The sequence below is a fragment of the Lipotes vexillifer genome, unplaced genomic scaffold (assembly GCF_000442215.2).
Source record: "Lipotes vexillifer unplaced genomic scaffold, Lipotes_vexillifer_v1.1 scaffold542, whole genome shotgun sequence".
Lineage (NCBI taxonomy): Eukaryota > Metazoa > Chordata > Mammalia > Artiodactyla > Lipotidae > Lipotes > Lipotes vexillifer.
This window is the reverse complement of record NW_006773166.1, coordinates 737,585-749,675: the sequence shown is the minus strand read 5'-3', so window position 1 is coordinate 749,675 and position 12,091 is coordinate 737,585. Positions and strand designations below refer to the sequence as shown.

Here is a 12,091-nt window from a genome sequence, read left to right as displayed (position 1 = left end):
TCTGCCCAAAGTACTGCTACACTTCTTCCTGGCCATGCCGTGGTCTTGCACCGGGCAGGGGGGTAGGGGGGAAGGTGAAGATGCCAGCCATGGAATTTCTCAACTGAGTATCACTGGGCTACAAGACCCCTGCCCTCCTGTCCCTTTCTTATTGGTAGGAGATCCTCAGAAGAGCATCAGTCCAGGCCCCTGTCAGTTTCCAGCAGTACCCCAGTACTGCTGGAAACCAAGGTATACTATTGCTTGTTCCTAGGTTTGTGTACCATTGAGGATTTTCTGTGTTCTACCATGTATAATATCCCATTTAATCTTGATAACTGCCTGGGGGTTGGGGAAGGGAGCAGTTTCTAGAATAGGTATTGAGTCGCCTGCCTTTGGAAATAAATAAAATGGGACTCAAAGAGGTTACTCAGCCGTCAGTGGGAAAGGTGTGGAAACTGCATATAAATAGACAAGTAATTTCAGGGCCGTGGAGTAGATAGAGAGCTCATTTTCAAATAGCTTCTGAGAGAAGTCTTTGTCTGGCAGTTTCTGGCCCGGATTCTCTTGTCTGTCTCTCCAGAAATCTGCATTGTATTCACTGTGTGTCCCAGTCTTGGCCATATACCCATTTCACAGAACAGTTCCTCCTCATAGGACGCTGCATCCTTTTAAAAGGCCTTTTTCTTTTTATCCTTCTGCCTCCTGTAGGGGTGTTTGAGCTCTTTCTTCACTTATAGTTCAACGAAGCCAAGCCTTAGTCTGTCCCTTTGGGATGAGCTATTGTTCTACATTAATAATTAACCTTTACAAGAGGTCTGGTCGTAGGCATTTAACCCAGATTCAGAGAAAGCTGAAGTTTGGTTATGACAGAGAGATCTCACATGTTGGGGAGTGGGAGTTAGAAGGGAGAAGCTGTCGGTCATTAAACTTTTATCGTTTGTTTTCTCGTTTAGTCACTTGAGTGTTTGCCTAAGGATCTTGCAGTTTTTCCCCTTTGCACATGGTCAGTCCAGTAGAGCTAAGATGAGAAATTTAGCTTTTGAATTGGGAAGATGAATATGCATGATTTTCTATGTATTATTAAAGATGAGCTTCATGGGTGCTGGTAGTAACTGTTGTTGTTCTGAGTGTGCACAAGTGGTAAAGCACATGGACTCCGGAGCCTAACTCCTGGGTTCAAGTCCTGCTCTGCCAGTTACTGGCCACGTGACCATGGGCTGGTTCCTTAACTACTCTCCATGTCTGTTTCTGCATCTGTAAAATGGGGGAACGATGGTAGGTATCTCAAATGGGTGTTGTCAGGATCTAATGGGATGCTAGGCTTCAGATCCTTAGCACAGTGCCTGGTAGTAGGTGCTCAGTAAATATTAGCATTGTTATTATTTTCAGTGTTATTGACTATGGTTACACCCATGGTGAAGGTCATCTAGTAGGTGAGACATTTTCAATTCTTTGTTGTTAGTTAGATATTAAAAGGCAAATATCTCTGCTTGCTTCTCTCCTGGTGCTGGAGAGAAGGGAAGAGGTCCTACAGCTTGATGTTAGGGATTAAATAGTATATACTGGAATGACTCATCCAATTAACTTTTTATCACTGAGATGGATTGTAAGACTTTAGCACTTAAGTCTTGTTACTTTATTAAAAAAGGAGAGGATAAGACAACCTTCTCTGTGGAAGGGATAAAATGAGTTAACAGCCACGACAGCCACCCCCAAATAGCTGAGATTTTTATGCCCATACCATGTGCCATTTCTAAGTGCTTTGCATGTATTAACTCATTTCATCCTTAAGAAATAGTCTACTCCTATATTCGCATTTTCAGAGGAGGAAGCAGACCCAAGTAAGTTAAATAACTTTGAAGTTCACACAGCTTAGAAGTAGTGGATGTGGGATTTGAACCTAAATGGGGGTCCTCATCTAGAATTTGAATAAGACAATGTGAAGGACCTAGCAACGTGGTTTGCGTAACCAATACTCAGACGCTAGCCCCTTTGCCTTCTGTTTTTGCTTGTTTATTATTATAGTATGGATGTGACATTGCATGGAGATCAGAGGACCAAGACCTATCCAAGGTTACTGCATCAAAATTCAGTTCTAATAACAGCAAAACCTTTTTGAAATTCTGATCTTGGGGAACAAGTTTAATCCCTGCTTTTATTTGGATTATACCGGGTTTAGAAAGTCACAGTAGGTTTTTAAAAAATGTTTTAGGGTGTTCCATTCTCCCACTGTGTGTATATAGAGGACGTGTGCAATTGTGCAAAAAAAATATAGACCTCCTTCTCCACCAGTGCTTAACACTCAATAATCTTCTTTAAAAAGAAAAACAGTACAACAGGGTAGAGTGAAAAGTAAGTCTCCCTCCACTCCTGAATATTAATCCCACAAATCCTCTCCCCAGTGACAATTTTATAGTTTCTTGTGTTTCCTTCCAAAAATGTTTTATGCATTTACAAGCATATATGCATGTAACACACACTTCCCAACACACACACTCTTTGCACAATGGTAGCATAATGCACGCTGTCCTGTTCCTTACTAATTTCACTTAATGTTACTCAGAGTATCTGTGTCAAAACTGGGAGCACTACCTTGTTTATTAGGGCTGCATAATGTTCCATTTTAAAGATGGGCCAGTCTGTTACTGCTGGTCATTTAGGTTGTTTCTGGTCTTTTACTGAGGACATTTCAGTAAATATCTCTGTAGGTAAGTATCTGTGTCTGTGCAACTCAGATTTCTACTTGCAAGCTTGATTTCTACTTGCAAGCTTGATTGATTTCTACTTGCAAGCTTATATTGTTTAACTTTCTGACAGTGCAAAAAATTGGCCAGAAGGAAACAGACAAAAGGAATATAATGGAAATATAGGGGCTTATTCAGGGCTTGTGGGCACCTCAGAGGTCTGTGCAGATGCTTTTTCAAGTGCTGTATCTCATGTTTCTCATTGTTTCAGACTGTTGTGTCCTGAAGCTTCATTTTGGGCCTTTTCCCTGGGTGCCCAGTGAGCAATGGATGGTTACTGTTTGCAAGATTGATTCATGTAGCACTTGTCTGGCTTTTGACAGGTTGTTTATAAGAATAATGACATCCGTCTGGAGCTGTCTCGCTTGGCCAGAATTGGGGACACCAAGATGAAAATCTACGGTGAGGTTGTATTCAAGTGTGAGAATGTGGCCACACTGGACCCCATCAACTTTGAGACCCCGGAGGCTTACATCAGCTTGCCCAAATGGAACACCAAACGCATGGGCTCTATCTCCTTTGACTTTCGCACCACTGAGCCCAACGGCCTGATCCTCTTCACTCACGGCAAGCCGCAAGAGAGGAAGGATGTTCGGAGCCAGAAGAACACCAAGGTGGACTTCTTTGCCGTGGAACTCCTCGATGGCAACCTGTACCTACTGCTTGACATGGGCTCAGGCACCATTAAAGTGAAAGCCACTCAGAAGAAAGCCAACGATGGGGAATGGTACCATGTGGACATTCAGCGAGATGGCAGATCAGGTAGGAAGAAGCAGGGTGTGTGACTGAGACTAGGGGAAAGCTTCTGCTTCCTTATATTTTTTTATTTTAGTTTTTGACTTGTTTACTTGTTGATTCTTTTGCTGTTCTCCTTAATGCTTGTTATATGATTGTGTAAGATTATGTTTCTGAACCAGACACCTGTCTCATCGATGGCTGGCATTCTCCTCATCTCCCCTGTCACTCACTGCACAATGGTCTCAGCGATAGCTCCAAGACCCTGGGGCTAAGGATGGTTTTACAAGCAGCATTTCCACTGCTACCAAAGTGACTGTCATGTCACTTGTGTGATGGGTTTTTTCCCTCTTTATTCTCCTTTTTCCATCACCATGGAAACCAATTGTGACATCACAGATGCTGCATTATGTGATTACTCTGTAGGATAAGCTGCACTGTGCAAGAGTTTATGCAGTGATACACCCTTCAGTAATTGGCAAGAGTCACATTGCAGGGAAAAATTATGACAAGAAAGGAAAAGGCAGATTGATTTTTCCTAAAGTCATGTTCAATTTAAAGCCTTCCTTTGGTGTGAAAGCCTATATTTCACTCTTTGCTCAGACCTTACTAACTTTCCCTTCCTCTTCATAACCTTTTACATTGGGTTTAGACGGCTTTGTTTGTTTCTGCAGCCGCAGACCAAACAAGCTAGCCCCAGGCAGTACATAGCCACTCTGGAATAGTAACAAAGCGGGGCAGGGGAAGGAAACACAAATACTGAGTCTGAGGCTTTTGAATGCCTGAACAGTCTGCCTCACTTTCTGTGGACATGTGGCAGTGAAGGTCACATTCTGTGCCATCAGAAAGGGCATTTCAGCCAGAGTAGTAATTAGAGCATTTGAATTTCACACTTATTTCCTGATTCTCCATTTAGGTAGTATTGTACTCAGTAAGGGTCTTGGCTATATTTTCATATTTTTAAGGATTTACTCTCCTGGTAAACACAAAAATGTCTTCCTTTTAGACATTTTTGCATTTGGCCAACAATAGAAAGCAATAGGTTCCCCTAAAAGGCTGTAGCCACTAATGGCTGAGCTTGCGGGGATGGCTTTTCTCCGTAATTCCAGAGCTAGAGGGGTGGCGGAGATGAGCAGTGTTGCCCTTAGGTAAGCAGCTGGTTGGGTTCTGTGCAGAGGGCAGACAGGTGGCAGATTGCAGACCTGGATGGTTTATTGCCCAGCAGGATGCCTTATCAATTGCCTGAAATTTGATCAGAATCAAGAGGCTTCAAAGTAAATGTGCTTGTTGGGCAAGAATGAACACTTTGTTCTTTTTTAAGAGAAAAATACACAAAAAATCATTTCTGAGGCCAAATCTTTTGAAGTTTATCCATTAAAAAGTGTCAGCAGGGGCAGAGAGCTAGAAAGCTGCCTCAGAATTATAAGGGACACACTCCTGTTGGTTTTTAAGGCTATGCGTTTTGGGACTCTGGAGTTCAGACATGGTTGATGGGTTTCATGATTGACTAACCTAGACCTTGGCACAGCTTAAATGTCACCTATCTGTGTCACAGGCAGGCTAGAACATGTAAAATTGCCACATGTCTGTTTCTGATATTCTCAACACTAATTGCCTTTTCAAGTAGGGCAGTTATTTTGTTTTGTTAGAACCAACAGTAGACCCATTTTTTGACAAATAAGTTTGGATTACAGAAGCCTTAAATTTTATACCTGGGTGCTATGGCATTGGCTAATATTTTGAAATACTGATAAATTTGATCAAAGCCTATAAAAATTTACTGAGTAAACAAACAGTTGTCATGTAAAAGCAGCATAACAAAATTTTAATATGATATACTAAACTTCATTTCTTCATGAGGATATTTTCTGGTATGTTCTTACAGACCTGTATTAAAATGACTAGTTATAGAAACACAAGTGTATCTAACTGTGGTACCTCCTTCTCTGCTCATCCTGAAGGATATGACTGAGAGGTGATCTCGGGAATCTTTCATCTTCATTCCCCAGCTGAGGGACTGATTCTCAAAACAGTTGTGGTCCCACACTCTGAGGATGAATTTTCCTCAGGATGTATTTAAGGGTCCACTATTTAAATCAGTTCGGGTACTGTTCTTACTTGGCAATAGATGCTCCTCCCTGTTAGTTGGTGATCAGATTGACTCTGTGGACATGTGGTGGGTAAAGAAAGCAAACTGCAAGGGAGAAGAAAAGTACCCAAGCCTCAACCTCCTCATTTGTGAAATAGGGGAAATACGAATGCCTACCTCACAGGATTGTTTTGAGGATTGAGTCCAGAAAAGCACAGAAAGTACTAAAAATGGTGGCTGGGACATTTTTATTGTTATGTAGGTTTTTAAAAGATTAAAAAGCAAACAGGCAAAGCAGATTTCTCCAGGAGAAAACTTCCAGGGAAGAGTAGGGGGAAGCAGGCCTAGCTGAACCCTCCAGAGACCCCTCACGCTCTTTCTACTCTTCTGTCCCTGGGGTGACTGTGATTTAGAGTGTACTTCACTTTCTTGATCTCATTTGATCTTCTAGGCCCTTCAGGCTTTCCCCTGTCATAGCTGAGGGAATTGAGACTCAGATAAGTGAAAGCTGGCTGATGGATGGCCCAGTTATCTTGGTACCAATAAAGCACTTTAAGAATAGTAAATTTCTCAAATTTCTGGCATGAAGTTTAGATGTCACTCTGATTTAACAGTTTAGGAAATTGAGCTGTTGAGGAAATCGAGGGGTTCAGTGACTGGTACAGGGTCAGAAAGACTAGAATCCCTGTTCCCAAGTTCCCAGGTAAGGCTCCAGGGTTACATCTTCTGTGATTTCATGTGCCTGGTCTAGCTCTGATCTCATCTCTTCTTGACTTCCTCTGGCCCCCTGTACTCTAGCCACACTCCTGCCTGTCCCAGGGCCTTTGTAGGTGCCATTCCCTGTGCCGGGCACATTCTCCCCCTGGGACTTGGCATGGTTGGATCCTTCTCAACATCCTGGTTTCAGCTTACCGACCGTACACTTTAAAGTTGAACCCATGGGCTGCTGTAGCACCCATTTTACTCTCTTCCTCCCACTCGCCATTTTCCAATTTCTGTTTATTGGGTGATTTGTTTATTTTCTGTTCCTCTGCTGAGGAACATCAGCTCCATGAGAGCAGGCATGCCTGTCAAGTTCATGTATGTGTCTAGAACTATACTAGAGACAGAACAGGTGTTCAATACATGTTTGTTACATGAGTACATAAGGAAACATGTTTCGAAGATGATGGAGGAGTAAGACGTGGAGATCACCTTCCTCCCCACAAATACATCAGAAATACATCTACATGTGGAACAACTCCTACAGAACACCTACTGAACGCTGGTAGAAGACCTCAGACTTCCGAAAAGAAGGCAGAGCACCACCTAAACAAGCTCCAGAGATGGGTGTGAGCCGTGCTATCAGCACGGACACCAGAGACAGGCATGAAACGCTAACGCTGCTGCTGTAGCCATCAAGGAGCCTGTGTGCAAGCACAGGTCACTATCCACACCCCCCAGGAGGCTGTACAACACCCCACTGCCAGGGCCCTGTGTTTCAGGAACGACTTCCCCGGCAGAACACACATCACGCCTCAGGCTGTTGCAATGTCACACTGGCCTCTGCCACTGCAGGCTCGCCCCACATTCCAAGTATAACAACCGTACCCCTCCCTCCCCCGGGCCTGAGTGAGCCAGAGCCCCCTAATCAGCCTCTGCTTTAACCCCCTCTTGTCCGGGCAGGAAGAGATGCCTGAGGGCGATCTACACGCAGAGGTGGGGCCACAACCAAAGATGAACCCCAGGAGCTGTGCAAACAAAGAAGAGAAAGGGAAATTTCTCTGTGCAGCCTCAGGAGCAGCGGATTAAATCTCCACAATCAACTTGATGTACCCTGCATCTGTGGAATATCTGAATAGACAACGAATCATCCCAAAATTGAGGTGGTGGACTTTGGGAGCAGCTGTAGACTTGGGGTTTGCTGTCTGTGACTGATTTGTTACTGATTTTTATGTTTATCTTAGTATAGTTTTTAATGCTTGTTATCATGGGTGGATTTGTTTATTGGTTTGGTTACTCTCTTCTTTTTTTCGTTCCTTTTATTCCCTGTGTTTTTTTGGTTTGTTTGTTTTTTTTGCGGTACACGGGCCTCCCACCGCTGTGGCCTCTCCCGCCACGGAGCACAGGCTCCGGACGCACAGGCGCAGTGGCCATGACTCATGAGCCCAGCCGCTCTGCGGCACGCGGGACCCTCCCGGACCGGGGCACGAACCCGCGCCCCCCGCATCAGCAGGTGGACCCCCAACCACTGCACCACCAGGGAAGCCCTCCCTTTGTTTTTATTATTAGGTTTTTATTTTAATTATTTAAAAAAATTTATTATTTTTTTTCTTTCTTTTCCTCTTCTCCCTTTTCTTCTGAGCCTTGTAGCTGACAGGGTCTTGGTGCTCCAGCCTGCTGTAAGGCCTGAGCCTCTGAGGTGGGAGGGTGAGTTCAGGACATTGGTCCACCAGAGACCTCCGGGCCCCACGTAATATCAACTGGCGAGAGCTCTCCCGGAGATCTCCGTCTCAACACTAAGACCCAGCTCGACTCAACTGCTAGCAAGCTCCAGTGCTGGACGCCCCATGCCAAACAACTAGCAAGACAGGAACACAACCCCACCCATTAGCACACAGGCTGCCTAAAGGCATACTAAGTTTACAGGTACCCCCAAACATACCACCATATGTGGCCCTATCCACCAGAAAGACAAGTTTCAGCCCCACCCCCAGAACACAGGCACCAGTCCCCTCCCCCAAGAAGCCTACATAAGCCACTGAACCAACCTCCCCCACTGGGGGCAGACACCAAAAACAACGGGAAGTACGAACCTGCAGCCTGTGAAAAGGAGACCCCCAAACACACTAAGTTAAACAAGATGAGAAGACAGAGAAATATGCAGCAGATGAAGGAGCAAAGTAAAAACCCACCAGACCAAACAAATGAAGAGGAAATAAGCAGTCTACCTGAAAAAGAATTCAGAGTAATGATAGTAAAGATAATCCAAAATCTTGGAAATAGAACGGAGAAACTACAAGAAGTGGTTAACAAGAACCTAGAACTAAAGAGCAAACAAACAATGATGAACAACACAATAAATGAAATTTAAAAATCTCTAGAAGGAATCAATAGCAGAATAACTGAGGGAGAAAATGGATAAGTGACCTGGAAGATAAAATAGTGGAAATAACTGCCACAGCAGAATAAAGAAAAAAGAATGAAAAGAATTGAGGGCAGTCTCAGAGACCCCTGGGACAACATTAAACGCACCAACACTCGAATTGTAGGGGTCCCAGAAGAAGAAGAGAAAAAGAAGGGGTCTGAGAAAATATCTGAAGAGATTATAGTTGTAAACTTCCCTAACATGGGAAAGGAAAGAGTCAATCAAGTCCAGGAAGCGCAGAGAGTCCCATACAGGATAAATCCAAGGGGAAACACACCAAGACACATAGTAATCAAACTATCAAAAATTAAAAACAAAGAACCAATTTTACAAGCAGCAAAGGAAAAACAACAAATAACATACAAGGGAATCCCCATAAGGTTAACAGCTGATCTTTCAGCAGAAAATCTGCAAGCCAGAATGGAGTGGCAGGACATACTTCAAGTGATGAAAGGGAAAAACCTACAACCAAGATTACTCTATCCATCAAGGATCTCATTCAGATTTGACAGAGAAATGAAAACCTTTACCAACAAGCAAAAGCTAAGAGAATTCAGCATCGCCAAACCAGCTTTACAACAAATGCTAAAGGAACTTCTCTAGGGAGGAAACACAAGAGAAGGAAAAGACCTACAATAACAAACCCAAAACAATTAAGAAAATGCTAACAGGAACATGCATATCGATAATTATCTTAAATGTAAATGGATTAAATGCTGTAACCAAAAGACACAGATTGGCTGAATGGATACAAAAACAAGACCCGCATATATGCTGTCTACAAGAGACGCACTTCAGACCTAGGAACGCATACAGACTGAAGGTGAGGGGATGGAAAAAGATATTCCATGCAAATGGAAATCAAAAGAAAGCTGGAGTAGCAATACTCATATCAGACAAAATAGACTATAAAATAAAGACTATTACATGAGACAAAGAAGGACGCTCCATAATGATTAAGGGATCAATTCAAGAAGAAGATATAAGAGTTGTAAATATTTATGTACCCAGCATAGGAGCACCTCAGTACACAAGGCAAATGCTAATAGCCATAAAAGGGGAAATTGATAGTAACACAATCATAGTAGGGGACTTTAACACCCCAGTTTCACCAATGGGTAGATCATCCAAAACGAAAATAAATAGGGAAACACAAGCTTTAAGGTACACGTTAAACAAGATGGACTTAATTGATATTCATAGGACAGTCCTTCCAAAAACAACAGAATGCATTTTCTTTTCAAGTGCTCATGGAACATTCTACAGGATAGATCATATCTTGGGTCACAAATCAAGCATTGGTAAATTTAAGAAAATAGAAATCATATCAAGTATCTTTTCTGAGCATAACGCTATAAGACTAGATATCAATTACAGGAATAAAAGAAAACTGTAAAAAATACAAACACACGGAGGCTAAGCAATACGCTACTAAATAACCAAGAGATCACTGAAGAAATCAAAGAGGAAATAAAAAAATACATAGAAACAAATGACAATGAAAACATGGCAACCCAAAACCTATGGGATGCAGCAAAAGCAGTTCTAAGAGGGAAGTTTATAGCAATACAATCCTACCTCAAGAAACAAGAAACATCTTAAACAAACAACCTAACCTTACACCTAAAACAATTAGAGAAAGAAGAACAAAAAAACCCCCAAAGTTAGCAGAAGGAAAGAAATCATAGAGATCAGATCAGAAATAAATGAAAAAGAAATGAGGGAAACAATAGCAAAGCTCAATAAAACTAAAAGCTGGTTCTTTGAGAAGATAAACAAAATTGACAAACCATTAGCCAGACGCATCAGGAAGCAAAGGGCGAAGACTCAGCAGAATTAGAAATTAAAAAGGAGAAGTAACAACTGACACTGCAGAAATATAAAGCATCGTGAGAGATTACTATAAGCAAATAGATGCCAATAAAATGGACAACCTGGAAGAAATGGACAAATTCTTAGAAAAGCACAGCCTTCTGAGACTGAACCAGGAAAAAATAGAATATATAAACAGACCAATCACAAGCAGTGAAATTGAAACTGTGATTAAAAATCTTCTAACAGGGCTTCCCTGGTGGCGCAGTGGTTGAGAGTCTGCCTGCTGATGCAGGGGACGTGGGTTCGTGCCTGCCCCGGTCCAGGAGGATCCCACATGCCATGGAGCTGCTGGGCCCGTGAGCCATGGCCGTTGAGCCTGCGCGTCCGGAGCCTGTGCTCCGCAACGGGAGAGGCCACAACAGTGAGAGGCCCACGTACCAAAAAAAAAAAAAAAAAAATCTTCCAACAAATGAAAACCCAGGGCCAGATGGCTTCACAGGCGAATTCTATCAAACATTTAGAGAAGAGCTAACACCTATCCTTCTCAAACTCTTCCAAAATATAGCAGAGGGAGGAACACTCCCAAACTCATCTACGAGGCCACCATCACCTTGATACCAAAACCAGACAAGGATGTCACAAAGAAAGAAAACTACAGGCCAATGTCACTGATGAACATACATGCCAAAATCGTCAACAAAATACTAGCAGACAGAATCCAACAGCACATTAAAAGGTTCATACACCATGATCAAGTGGGGTTTATCCCAGGAATGCAAGGATTCTTCAATGTACACAAATCAATCTCATTATCAAACTGAAGGATAAAAACCATTTGATAATCTCAGTAGATGCAGAAAAATCTTTTGACAAAATTCAACAGCCATTTATGATCAAAATCTCCAGAAAGTAGGCATAGAGGGAACTTACCTCAACATAATAAAGGCCGTATTATGACAGACCCACAGCCAACATTGTTCTTAATGGTAAAAAACTGAAACCGTTTCCTCTAAGATCAGGAACAAGACAAGGTCACCCACTCTTGCCACTATTATTCAACATATTTTTGGAAGTTTTAGCCACAGCAGTCAGAGAAGAAAAAGAAATAAAAGGAATCGAAATGGGAAAAGACGAAGTAAAACTATCACTGTTTGCAGATGACATGATACTATACATAGAGAACCCTAAAGATGCCACCAGAAAACTACTAGAGGTAATCAATGAATTTGGTAAAGTAGCAGGATACAAAATTAATGCACAGAAATCTCTTGCATTCCTACACACTAATGATGAAAAATCTGAAAGAGAAATTAAGGAAACACTCCCATTTACCACTGCAACAAAAAGAATTAAATACCTAGGAATAAACCTACCTAAGGAGACAAAAGACCTGTACTCAGAAGACTATAAGACACTGTGAAAGAAATTAAAGATGATACAAACAGATGGAGAGATATACCATGTTCTTGGATTGGAAGAATCAACATTGTGAAAATGACTCTACTACCCAAAGCAATGTACAAATTCAGTGCAATCCCTATCAGACCACCAATGGCATTTTTCACAGAACTAAAACAAAAAATTTCACAATTTGTATGG

The 12,091-nt window shown here is 42.2% G+C and overlaps 1 protein-coding gene across 1 annotated transcript in view; it reads left to right on the top strand.

Annotated features, from left to right (window-relative positions):
• NRXN3 (neurexin 3) overlaps nucleotides 1-12,091 on the top strand; it is a 782,346-nt gene that overhangs the window by 496,978 nt on the left and 273,277 nt on the right. Inside the window, exon 7 of the mRNA XM_007448147.1 lies at nucleotides 3,050-3,488. Within this exon, the coding sequence (XP_007448209.1) occupies nucleotides 3,050-3,488 (439 nt within the window). The remainder of the gene's footprint in view (nucleotides 1-3,049; nucleotides 3,489-12,091) is intronic.